This window comes from Eublepharis macularius, chromosome 1, assembly GCF_028583425.1.
Source record: "Eublepharis macularius isolate TG4126 chromosome 1, MPM_Emac_v1.0, whole genome shotgun sequence".
NCBI lineage: Eukaryota > Metazoa > Chordata > Lepidosauria > Squamata > Eublepharidae > Eublepharis > Eublepharis macularius.
In genome coordinates, this window is record NC_072790.1 from 75,464,985 (window position 1) to 75,478,867 (window position 13,883).

General features: G+C 41.5%; 1 protein-coding gene across 1 annotated transcript in view; it reads right to left on the minus strand.

The window, feature by feature from the left end:
- Positions 1 to 2,149: 2,149 nt before the first annotated feature.
- The window catches only part of IMPG1 (interphotoreceptor matrix proteoglycan 1), a 121,057-nt gene continuing 109,323 nt past the window's right edge, over positions 2,150 to 13,883 (minus strand). The window contains 5 exon segments of the mRNA XM_054987835.1: positions 2,150 to 2,175; positions 2,178 to 2,368; positions 2,469 to 2,636; positions 4,554 to 4,764; positions 12,530 to 12,749. Coding sequence (XP_054843810.1) covers positions 2,150 to 2,175; positions 2,178 to 2,368; positions 2,469 to 2,636; positions 4,554 to 4,764; positions 12,530 to 12,749 — 816 coding nt within the window.

Below are 13,883 nucleotides of genomic sequence, written 5' to 3' on the forward strand. Positions count from 1 at the left end.
AGGTATAAACCCTGATAAACAGCTGTAATGCTAAGCGTATGAATGCTCTAGTGAAAGCCTTAAATAAGATTCCAATATCTTTATCATAATTAACCAGCATTTACTACCACATTACTATTGCCCCAATAATTAGCATGTACGTGTCAGCCCCTTTACTGCTTTCACTTTGGGAGATAATATTACTGAAAGTAACATTTCCACCATAGACTTCTATACTGATATCTAAGTTTAAAAGTAACAAAAATATTTATCGTATAAACACTGTACATTTATTAAATACATTTCGCACAGCATTCATGAATGATAATGGATATGAAAAGTTGGACAGTTCTAAGGAAAACAAGGTGCACCCTTTTTTTTGTAAGCAAAAAATAAAAGCTTCTGTTAGTGTCCTCACTTTTATGAAAAACATACTGGTATCTTTCTGAAGCTCATCATTGCTTCCCTCTTCCCTGAAAACTTCCTTTATCTTGAATATGTGCTTGAAAAATGCAAGAACTTCTCTTGCTGAAAACCTGTGAAAACAAAGTGCTTAGGAAACATTTGGCTAACATTTACATTAAAACCATTTAGAAATGTCCTCAAACATTTAGAAGGTTAATTTCTGAACTGAAGACTATGCTCCATGCTGCAGGCTTCTTTTGGGATAAACTTTCATAGATTTGAGCTATTTAGCTTTCAGTCCAAAGCAATCAGAGAACACTATGTAAAGGAAAGGGGGGAGGGCTTCCATTTCTATGGATTTCTCTTTCTTAGTGCAACCTTTGATGGTGTGTCTTATGCAGTCCCTCTGACCCTTTTGGGGAGATGCAGGAAGGAGGTGGTAGAAGGTAACGTCTATTCCATGAGCATAATACGGCTCATGATCCCCTGGATCCAACTTTTCTGTTAACAATTATTCTGCATTCAACAGAGTGTATTCAAAATTCACTTTCTAGCATGTTAGTTTTAAAGTGGTTTTTACCTTCCCAACTATCTTATATGATAGGGTAATCCTGCGACCTTTCAGAGAAAGGGGCTGACCTGCCTGGCTTCCTCCTTCCCCCAACAGTCCTTTCTGACTCTGAGAAAGTTTGTCCCTGCACTTGTGGGACTCATGTCCAATAGGGAGGGGAAAGAAGGCAAAATGGACCCTCCTGCTCTTCTATTGGCAGACCTCCCCACTGTGTAGCCTCTTGATGTGAATGGCTATTACTCCACCTGGACCCCATACTCCCAGGCATAAACTTTCCTGGGCTCAGAAATGGCTGCTGGGGTGAGGGCAAAGCTGGGGAATTAGGTGATCCTTGCATGATCTCACTTGGTCCTTGCTCAAGATCCATCCCAATATACATCAAACATGTTTCTATTGAACTATGAAAAAGACATAAATGAATGTTTGGTTTTGTTTCCTTTAACTTTCAATGGCAATGGAAAAACCATAAGATTGTCTATGCTGCATCCAAGCTTCTGTCGGCAGACTGATGTTATGGAAATGATGTTTACAGCTTTCCTCATCTCATTCCCTCTTCTCCAACACCCCCGTGTTCCCTCCAAAGGTCATGTGTGAGGAAAGACTTGTGTGAATAATGAGAATTGGGGGTGGGGGTGGGGATCAGAACTTATTATGAAAGCTCAAACTCTGCTTGTGTGAAAGTTGGGATTGTTTCAGCAACTTCCTACTGCATCCCTCTTTGCTGCATAACATTTCTTTTTGACAGGTCCCTCGGCTGTGGCTTTTTGAAGCGTGCAAGGGACTTCAGGAAGGTAGTGATTCCCTCTGTAACAAGATCCAAGTTGTTACCAATGGTAACAATATTACACGAAGTTTCACAAACCTTTTTTTCCCCATCTGGCTGTTGTTGGAATCCAGGGCTTCAGATACTAACTTCTCAGCCGTTTTGTGTCTGGTGGCCTACAGTGGAAAACAAGGGGAAGTGTTCATGCTGCTTGTCAGACAAGCTACCACAGCTAGCGAGAGAACAGAAACTACTGTTCAGAAGTGCAGTCAGAGGAAATTCGTTAATTGAATGTTCTGCTATGAAGCTACTACAGAGATGTCGCAGATTATTAGTGTCAGTGGAGATTAGTCTTTTTAGTTCTGGAATACTGAAGGAAAAGATGGCTGATAATTACACAGTTGATTGTTAACAAGGACAATGTTACAACTCTAGTAAGAGGAAGGAGGAGTTTTCCATGCATTTTACCTCCATGCTCTCTTTGGTTTTCATGATCTTGTAATGTTTCTTGATCAATGCTTTCTGATGAACTAACACAAGCACTTACACTACATGGCCCATGGCAAAAACTACTGATGGGTTCATCATGATCAAAACCAGGATTAATTCTTAAAGTTGTCTCAGTGGGGCACCGGCTGAGAGAAGAATCTCTATAAGGCAGAACATGTTTGTATATGGTAAGGCTTCTCATTTGCAGCTTTAAAAGGCCAAAATTTTGGAAGGGAAATTTGGAAGGGTTGAGCTGCTTACTCCAAATTAGGCTTGTTTTTGCATTTTCTTCGTAACTTAATTATTAAAGTGATGAGAAGAAAAATGAAGCATGATAAGCCAAGTATCACAGCTTTGGAAATGATGGATCGCGTAGGTGTCGGAGTGTATTTTGCACAACGCTCTCCTCTGTTTCTATGGACTGGGCATCTAAAATGTGGAGGGAGAGGGAAGCAAAACAATATATGTAAAAAAACCCAAAGACCAAGGCCAAAGAAATCCTCTATCTACTCATCATCACCTTTCAGATATAGCAGAAATCCTGCAAATGAGTGGAAAAAATAGTTGTCAGATGAAATGAATCACTTCATCTAAGCTCGATTTCTTTGTGAAGCAACATGATGACTCAAGATTAAATTTCTTTATGGTTAATGTGGATGAACATAAAACAACTGGACAGGGATGTTTCTTCTCCTAAGCTAAGGAGGTCAAGTTGACACAGTCGCGCGGCATCTGCAGAATTAGACAGCACAGGCTTCTATGCCTAATGTTTCCCAGAGGGCTGGCTCATAGATGAGAGGCCAAACAATTAGCTACAAGCAAATGTTACCACTGGACCTCTATTCAAAGAATGGCATTAACTGAGCATACACACTGACAAGCATGATCATAGCAATTGTGTGTAACAGTATAAAAAGAGGTTTAACAAATACGTTATCAGAATTAATGCCGGTTATGTTCTGGTTCACATCATCTCCCATATGTAAACATGGCACAGGTTTGAATGCTAACTTATGCAGCATCATATCCAGATATCTGTCACAAACCAGAGCTCACCATATGACACTCCGTTCACCTGCTCTCAACTTAGGGAAAGTCCTCTAGAGAAAACATTTTGTATTTCCCCCTCTGCCCCAGTGGTTCACAAGGACTGTGGAAAAATCCATTTCAAAGCCTTACAATGTAGAACTGTATACTCCTTTAAAGGACTATACATGTATATGTACTCATTTTCAGCCTCAGGGCTCATTTCAACGGAGAACATGCAGGAACGCAGTTCCAGCAGTTCCCCAAAGAGGTCACATGTCAGGCAGCCCTGCCCACCTCTCGGCCATTTTGGGCCCATTTCATCCTGGATTGGGCCTCTGATGGGTAGTGGATCACTCTCCTGTTTAGCAGCAGCCCGGTCCTGACCATTTTGGGCCCCTTTTCGGCCATTTTCAGCCCCTTTTTGCCATTTTGGGCCCAATTTTGGCCCTGAATGGCCAGGATTGGGTCCAAAACAGCCAGGATAGGTGATGTCAGGGGGTGTGGCATAAGCAAACCAGTTACGCTAATGACACATTTCTGGTGATGTCAAGGGACATGGCATATGCTAATGAGTTATGCTAATGGGGTTGTGCTAATGAGTTCCTCCAGCTCTTTTTCTACGAAACGACCCGTTTAGTCTAATTAATATATGGTGATAGAAAGTGCCCTCAAATCATAGATGATTTATGGCAACCCCTGGTATGGTTTTCATGGCAAGAGACTAACAGAGGTAGTTTGCCATTGCCTGCCTCTGCAACCCTGGTTGTGTTTGGAGGTCTCCCATCCAATTACTAACCAAGGCCGACCCTGCTTAGCTTCTGAGATCTGATGAGCTCATATTGTCCTTTAAAATATACTATGCTTTTAGTGAAGTTTGGTTTCTCCATATTGGCCTATCTGAAGCCCTGATAGATTACCCGAGTATGAAACATGTTATGTGAATGTACTGGCTAACATTCTTGGTCATTTGTTTTTAAAACAAGCTACACCCAAACAAAATATCTGAGCTGCTGTATGGCTTAGATGTGATCATCAAAACTTGATGATGGGTGGCCAAAATTAGGCAAAAGTATTACATTAAATGCCACTACACCTTTTACTGCAGGATTATATGAGGTAAGTTTTGGTTTGTGACTTGTAGATGAGGGGGTGAATAATACTATATAAATCTTAAATGATACACATAGGAACATAACATTGATCAATGTAACTCAGTATTATCTACTCAGAGTGTTAAAGTTCTCCAAGTTCTCAGATAAGATACTACAGTGGTATGGTTGTTACAGAGTTAAATTACTGTTCACAAGAGTTATTTACCTACAGACAGCGCCTCTTCCTGGAACTAATTCACATTTGCCACCATTAATACACAGATGTGGCTCAATCTCACACAGACTACGGCACGGCTGTCCATCTTTTCTTACATAACCAGGTTTACAAAGACAATCCGCTTCTTTTGTCCACTCATTCTTTATGCAGTGTGAGAATTCATCGCATGCCATGAACTTGCAAGGGTCTGCTTGATCAGCTGTAATAGGAGGAAGAAATCTTTTAAATGGGTTCATTGATGCATTGCTATTATGTACTTGGCAGAAAACCAAAGCAACTAGAGAACAAAACAAGGTTGCCCTGGCCATACACCAGAACCACTGTGCCCATCATTAAAGCATGTCCTAGAAGAAAAAGATATCTTTAGTTTGTACTCACAATCTCTAATGATACATCTTAAACAGCCTGGCTTTTTATTGTTTTTCTACCTACAAGTGAACCCTGTACTTTTCGGTGAACTGAGAGTGGAACTAAATGTTACAGAGAGATCTACTTGATCACCATTTATTTATTGGAACAATTCAGTATGCTAATTTTACAAGTCAAGCTCTGAATACAATAAGGTCACGCTATTTAAAGGGCTGCCTGAACTTGCCTGATTGTTACAATTATTTCCAAGGCCCTGTTCTGTGCATCCCCATGGAGTATGTACGAGGTCTCCTTTAGCTGGAGCTTATCTTTGGAACTCCCTCCTCACAGGGATTTGTCTGGTACCATTCTATGCATTTGGTGAAAACATTTTTATTGCTCTAAGCCTTTGATGATAATTAGCTGTGTCATTTTATGTCTTGGTTGCTTTAGCAGCACTTGATTCAGCTTTTACTATGCTTTTACATGTCCACGCTTGTTTATTGCTTTTATTAATAGGGTTTTATTGGTTCCATTTTATATTTTTATGTTATGGCTCTTTTGTGTTTTCTACTGCTGTTTTAATTCTGCTCATTTTCATGTTGCTGTTGCTTAAATTGTTGTGGAAATAAAACCAGGCAAAGTCAAAAACATGAAAAATATTTAATATTTTTTGAACAAAGTATTTGCTCAGACCCACCTAATTCTACTTTTCAAATTCTTCTACTTCCATTCTTTTGACTTTTTAAAAAAAGTTTCCTGGCTCGCTGGAGCCTATTTCAACAATGCCAATTATTTGTTTATTGATAAAGTATGAACAGTTGCATTTAGCACATCATGCTGCCACTTCAGCCCCTTTAAGCTAATAGTCTGTCTGGTCTCTTCACATCTACATGAAAGTGGGTATCAAAATGTGCCAAGTTGGTTTTCAGTTGAGAAAGGAAGGTTGAAGAGAAATGGAACAAGATACTGGTGAAAGAGGGAATGGTAATAAGCCTGTTTCTTCACACAAATAGGCTGAAACTAAGAATGCCACAGAGTACCACAAAGCTGCCTGTCTGCCATTTTGCAGACCAATAGTATCCAGAAGTGTCAAAATCCAGGTGCCCATTGCAACTGACAACTTAAAAATTAGAAAGAATAACAGGATACAGGTTTTCTTATACGGTTATGTGTGCTTGCTGTTCATGTTGGATTTGTCAATCTCCAGCTGTTTCGATATTTTTAACTACACATCCATCTTAGACCCTCAACTTTAGAACCTCTTTCAGCAATAGGTCTGAGCTTGCTAAAAACGTTATGTAAAGATGAGGATTGGTTGTAAGCATGGCCAGAGAGCATTTCAGTCACATACTGGAGAAAGGGCAGCAAAGCAGGAAGTGATGACTTGGACTTCCATTAATATATGTGTGTGTGTGTTGGGGGGGGGGGACATTTGCCGATTTATTCCACCTGCTTCAGATCCTCAACTTCCCCTCCTGATGTTCTTTGGGGTCCTCTGTCCCCCAGGAACAGCATTTTAGGGAGCCTTTGTGGCTGCAGAAGAATGGAAAAAGAGAGGGTGTTCTGTCCTTTTTACAGAAATCCTAAAATGCCAGAACACAGTTCATGTAATACCTTTTATTAGAACCAACCAAATGACACATAACAGCGTGCGAGCTTTTGAGTTCACCGGAATGCTTCCTGAGGCTGGAAATTACCAAATTAAAAAAAATGTTTTAAAAGAGTTTTGGGAAAATAAAAATCCCAGAACATGATGGTGAGTCTTGATCATGCCTGTATTGTTTGTTAGATGAAGAGCTACTTCAAATGGTGCTGATTTCAGGTCAACGCCCAGCTGTCCGGGGCACGAGGCAGTAAATCAGTTGAATGCAGACATAAACAATGTCCAACCACCATCTCTAATTTCTCTGTTACACAAATGCCTTCTGTTAGCAAAGCTACAGCCTATGTCTTCTAGGGTTGCCAACTCCAGGTTAGGAAATTCCTAGAGAGTTGGGATGGAGCCTGGGGATGGCAAGGGGAGGGATCTTAATGGGTATAATGCCATAGTCCACTCTCCAAAGCAGCCATTTTCTCCAGGCAAATTGATCTCTGTAGCCTGTAGGTCAGTTATTCTTCTGGGGGATCTCCAGGCCCCACCTGGGAGTTGGAAACCCTTGAGTAAAGTACTGCCTGATATTTTGAGGAGGGGAAGAGACAGATCAAATCAGCCAGGATGGCCAGGGTCACTGCTCTCAATGGGCATTCTGATCTCCCTCCCTTTGAGCTGTATCCTAAAAATGTGGCTGGTAATTCAGTTTTGCATATCGGTCTGTGCCTTTACCTACATCAGCTTCCTTCCTTCGTTTTCCACTAAACATTTGCTCAAGCAAAACTGTGTCCATAATAACAACCATCCAGGACAGCTCTGATCGAACCCCACAGTTCTTTGTACCATATTATATCGCTGCTTTGAACCAGCAGTGTACACAGGAAAAGCAGCTCTGCCGCTGTCTGTGGCAGTGGATAAACACCATGGATTGTTTTTGATTCTCCTTGTTTCCCCGTAATTCAACGCTAGTCCTGAGGTGTTGCTGTTTTTCTTCACCACTGTGACTCTCTGAAGGCTCCCTTATTTTTACGGATGTGGCGACTTTTGCCAAAAGTTTTGCTAATAATGAACAACAGAGAGATCCTTAGAAGGTCTGTTGCATATGCTTAGTTGATCATAATCAGCCAATACTATTTCTGGGTTTCAAAAAATAAGAGCAAATAATTTACCATAGCCCTGTTCCCACTAGATGGCTCTCATTTTCAAAAATAGGCTTTATTTTAAATTCACAACTGAACTTTGGGCCTGTAGTTTTTCTGAGCGGACAAATGTGAACATGACAGAAAATTGTAAACCTTTTTATGAGCTGCTGTTTGTGTTGTGTCTTGTACCAATTACACACGTAGCATTTTAATTTTACATGTATGTAAAAGCGTTAACTTGCTTTTCTAAACTATACACGACAGAGGAACTGATATTTTCCTACTCATGGGGCGGGGGGGGGGGGGGGGCGGGGAAACAAACAGAAAACCATTCCTACCTGGGTACAGCCTTCAAAACAAACACTGCATGTCAGCATTTTGCACTCAAACACATAATTCTAATAAAAGTAGCTGTCTAAGACCAAGCATGGAATAAACATAATGGGTAGTTAAAATATGGGATTAAGATAAATATGCTTGATTAGATCCAGGAAATATTTTTGATTTGTTAAACTACATTCTTGTGACTAGTTTCCTTTTGATATGACACATAATTGAGAACAAATGGGAAGAATCCTAAAGTCTACTCAGAAGTAGGTTCCATTGTATTTAATGGGATTGCATCCAGGAAAGTTTTCTAGGATCACAACCAATGTGGTATAGTGGCGTACCATCATGAGATCTTGATTTTTAACTCCCCTTTCCTTTTTTCAATGTTTGTGTAAATCTGAGGGATGACTCAATCTGTACAAACATCCCCTACTCTGTGTCTGACCCCAGTGTGCTGATTTAATAGTCCACACCTCAAGGTCCTAATTCAGAATTATATATAGGATAAGCTCTAATAGATAAGACCCTGAGAGCAAGCCTCTGACTTGTTGCATATGACATGGGAGTCATGCAAATGAAGGAAACATTGGGGAAGGGCAGACACTGTGGTCTTCCTACCACCGCCATTGAGCACATCATGGGAGTGGGAGTGTATTCACATGAGCCCTTCTCATCTGCATTCTGCTACATGTAGAGTACTGGGGTGAAATTTAAACTGGCTCTGAGACTACATAGAGAATATCTGACAAAAACAAAAAGCACACTACAGGATGCAAGGATGGTGGTAGTGAGTAGTGAGGCGGCAGTGGGGAACAGAAGGAAGAAAACAGAGTTGACATTGTAGGTAAGTGGAAATGCAAGGGGAGTGTGGCTATCCAGTTATACATTCATACTTAGTAAATGCCAGAGGCCAGCCTGCAGGAGGAAAGCACACGTACTTATATACACTTATATCTACCTTACCAAAGTAGCTAGATGTAGCCACAATTCAGTTTCATCTTTTTGCCTGATTTTGCGTGCCAAGCTTTCTGAAGCATGTAAAAGTTCACAGTCAAATCAACGTTCCCCCCCCCCCCCAGACAGGAAAAAAGACCTTTAAAGACCTAAAGAACTCTCATTCAATTCAAAACTCTGAGCTATAGAATGTTAAACAGAAGGGGCTTTCAGGAATGTTGTCAAGACAACGTTTTTAGTCATGCTGTTGGTAATATCAGCAGAGTCATGACAGTGTCATGTCAACATGCTCTGGCAGTTTCTTTCATCTGAACATGATGCACAAGCGCCTCTGATCTGTGAAAGGATGACAAATTTATGGATGAGCAGACTGTGTTCCCTTTTTTGCTTGCCAGGAAAAGGTAACACAAGGGGCTAGAGGTCAGAATGCTGATGACAACATGGAGACACTCACAATTTCAGTTGAGTCCGTTCCCATTATCTAGTATCCATGCCTTCCTTTGATTTTTATCACTGTTACTCTCTGAACTTGCACACAGAATGATCCTGTTACCTTAACCTGGCTGCCTCTCTCTTTTGTCCTTCCTTCCTTCTTCTTCTTCTCTTTTAATTCTGAGGGGCTGGCAGTTCTCCACCCTTAAAAACAGAAACTCTGTTCCCTGCTTTATTCAAGCAGATTATCTCTAGTTAAATATGTGCTTATTTCACAGCAGGGAGTGAGATGGCGATGTCCCATTATGTGATGTCACTGAAAGGTAACTTGCAAAAGAAGGAAGGAATGCCTGGTGAACTAATTACTTCTCTGCTTTGTAGGATGGGAAGCCAGATGAGCAGATGCTCTTTGGTACTACATGTGTTCTGGGAAATGTGCAAAATACTCAGCATCAGCATATTTGGAAAGATATCAGTATAAAGAAACAGAATCTACTTTAGGCAATGAAATTTAGGCTATGTTGGCATCAGGAACAACCTGGAGTACTTTCTGCCATGTCCTGGGTAGAGTTTGTAATTAGTATTCTACTTTGAAGACTGGTTGTAGGAAGTAAGTTCATTGGCTGTTATGGTGCACAATGTCTGAGCAGCTGGTGGAAAGGATACGTCCTACAGGTGGTGGAACTCTCAAAAGGGAAATGAGGGAGAAACATATCCTATGTATCACGTGACGCTGGCGCAGGGGGTGGGGGTGGCGGCGTTTCAAAGCCCCCTTCTTCTGCCACTCGCAAGCGGTAGAAGAAGGGGCACTTTCAGTTTAAAACACCTCACTACTGGTTTCACCTGATGCATCTTGAAGAGATCAGATCCCCTGGAGTAAATGGCCATTTTGGAAGGGGGATTTGGAAGGGGGTATGCAAGTTTAAAAGTTAAAGCGGCCCTTTCTGCATGGCTTGCAAGCTGTGGGGAAAGGGGCGCTTTAACTTTTAAACCCCACAATTCCTTCAGCTGACTGGTGAGGAGCCTCCTGTCAGCTGAAGCAAGCCATGAGGGTTTAATGTGCTCCTTTCCATGCGGCTTCCAAGCCACACAGAAAGGGGCACTTTAACTTTTAAACTTGCATACCCCCTTCCAAATCCCCCTTCCAAAATGGCCATTTCCTCCAGGGGAACTGATCTCAGTCTGGAGATCAGGGGGCAGGGCCATTGGACACATGATTGTTTTCAAGAGGTGCTGGAACTCCGTTCCACTGCATTCCTGCTGAAAAAAAGCCCTGGACTTCTTCAGGAGTACTAGATCGACTGGCAGGAAAGGTCTTCATGAGGATTTATTCCTGGTGAGAAGCTATGTGAAACTAGAGTCAGTCATCAGGCTGGAGACATCATAGACATAGAGTAAGCACCACACCCTACTTTTTCAATGACAAGAATGGGCTGATTATTCATGACTATGATCAATCTTATTTTCTAAGATAAAGTATATATTATTCAGTTCGTTATACTTGAGTATAAATGAAAACTAAACCAAGTGCCTTATCAGCATTGAATAATAAATGCAAGCTGGCACTGCTGCTTTTCTTGGCGACCTGCCAATTTTCCCAGTTTGCTGACTGCCGCTGTTAGAATCTTCAATTTAAGCACTCGTGCACCTTTTTCAACTGCAACAAGCTGCATATGCTTAACTCTCCACATCTAAATGCAAAGGAGGAGCCATGCCCATGACCAAGAGATACTGCTGGGTCAAGCATAAGCCTAGGGTCTGTATCCAGCCCTTCAAGGGCACTCTTGTGGCCTGCAAGGCAACTCACATCCAACTGCTGCCACCACCTAACCCATCACCTGCCAGCTTGATTGTTGCCACTGTACCCATCACTTGCTCAAGATGAGCTCACTGCTCTTTCAACCTTAGCAAGAATACCTGTGTGAGCCTTAATTCCTTCCTTTTCACACAGGATGAAACAGCAGCCTGCTATATATTTGCTTTTTGAGATGGAGCAAGCAACTGGTACAGCAGCAGCACCAGGCTGCATGGGGACAGACAGAATACTCGCTGCCCACATTACCAGAGCTGTGGCAGCTGGGAATGAGCTCAGGAGGAGCAGAGTGAAGCGACTCCCACACAGCTTTCTGTGTGTGCATGTATGAATGCTGCTCGCTTCTATGTGCTTCCAGTTGGCCTCCCTCCCCCCACCCCCCGCATATGTACTACGAGCATCAGACACTTTCTCCAACTGCTGCAACTGAAGTGTCGGCCTGGTTTAAGTATGATGGGAGAAGAATCAGTGACTGAGATTTCAGAAATGGCAAAAGACCTCTAACGTAACAAGTAAGTGGCTGTGAAGTTGGCTGCGCCTCAAAAAGGTCCTTTGCCCATGTATATTATAAAGGAAAAGCTAATGCTACCCCTTGGTGCTTAATTGAAAATCCCAGATTATGGTCCCAGACAGATCTTACATCATTTTGGTGGGCCTGTAAGACAGAGATGTTCTGCCAGGCATATAGTTGAGGCCAGTCCCAGGCTGGGTTGGGAGCCTCCCTACTGGTCTCCTACCAGGGGGCTATGGAATAATCTGCCCCCCTTACAAGTGAAGTCACCAGAATAATATTAATTATGGCCCCCACCCAACTTTTCTGTTTTATATTATGATTGGGGACATTGGATGGGGCCGCCATCTGAGATGTTTATCGAGTATGTATTGTTACAGGGTTTTAAATGTATTAAATGTTTTAATTGTTATCAATTATACCATTGTACCCCGCCATAAGCCCATTCGTGGGGAGGGCAGGCTAAAAATCGAATAAATAAATAAAATAAATAAATAAGAAGATACAAAGAACTGAACAGCTATGAAGCACGTATACCAGTTGGTAAAATCTTGTGCTGAATAAATTCTGAGTGTTGATATCAATTGGTATCAATATCTTCATTCAATACTAATTGTTATTAATGCTAATTAATATTACTAATTTAATAAGTATTAATTAAAATAGTACCTTTTTGCATTTTTATCATTTATGTTGCATATGACCTCATAATATGTTCAATTTGCCTAGTTTACACTTTCTGTAGCACCAGTGCACAACAAACTGGTACGGCATTTCTACAGGAAAAGCATCTGTGGTCTCCACTCCTTCCTCCCACCTCTGGTCCCATTTTTATATTACCTGGCTCAATATCAAGTGAGTAACTGTCAATTTCAAGATTAAGGTGTTGAGCTGCAGCATCGCAAAAGTCCTCCAAGACACAGTGGATGGCCTCTGTGATGTTGTATGGCACTGACTTGGCAAACTTCATTTTGCTGTTGACAATCACGCTTCCGTTGCGGAAGTTCAATATTTCAAGTTGCTTAAATCCTGTAAGGTTGGACTGAAGGTAGGGAAGCAGCTGCAAAGGAGGAGAGAGAGAGAGAGACTTTTACATTAAGTCCTATAACCATGCCCACAGTCATTCTACTTAAATTCACTTTTCATTTTCAGGAACATAAATCAACGACTCTTTTTCTCTGACTTCATTAGCAGGCCTTACATCTGCTACCAGGTTAAGTTTCTTGGTTAGTCTTCAACACTTCCTATGTTTGGCTCTTTCTCAACGATCTATTAAGATAGATGGAGTACATTTTCCTACTAATTAAATCCACACACTGCAATCCAGTTAAAAAGAAATCAATGGGACTTAAGCAAACCTCAATGAAGAATGCAGACGGAGGGAGCAATCAAGTCATGCAGCCCTCAGGGTTGACTTTGCTGATGTTGGTTAGGGGGGGGGGGACCCTCTGCCACATACAGCTATCTGTTATAGCCTTCCAGCCTATCTGATCCTCTGTTCTACAGTTATTCATTAATATGGCTTTTATGTTCTTCCAGACTAAGGAAACATCACCATTCAATTTAACATGACTTAAATCCACTTATTTTCAGAAGTTCATGTCAGGTTATGTTACAGTATAATTTAACTGGCAAGCAGTTGTGCTAAACAATAGTATCACTACATCCAGTGAGAAATCTGTATGTTATCATGCTTTTTGAGAACTTGTGATGCATTTCCCTAGGGCTCACTGTCAATCCAGTATAAGAATTCAGCACTTAGATGTCATCAATGATACCCTATACCTAAAAGAGAGGGGAAAGGACAGTCATTTCATATTAGTTGTATAAATTTGATGGATTTCAATGGCTCAGCTTCTTCCTTTATGGTGGACAGTCTGCCTTTCTTATGGGTCCCAGTCAACAGCAGCATACAGATGGTATAAACAAAAATGGAGGCTCTTTTCCTTTGTCACCACAGCAGAACCCAGCAATACTAACAGGGAGGGAATGAACGTGCAAGAGAGAGGGAGGTGGTATCGGAAAGGAACAAACATGGCTTCCACTGAAGCAGCCCAACTGCCACTGCTTACTCCTTCCAACAATGCTTCTCCAATCTTCTCAGCCTTCTGAGTGATGTTTGAGAGAGTGAGGGGGAAAATGGGTGAATGAGTGGTGCTCGATCTTCTCTTCATGTGTGTAAAGGAGGCCTCAT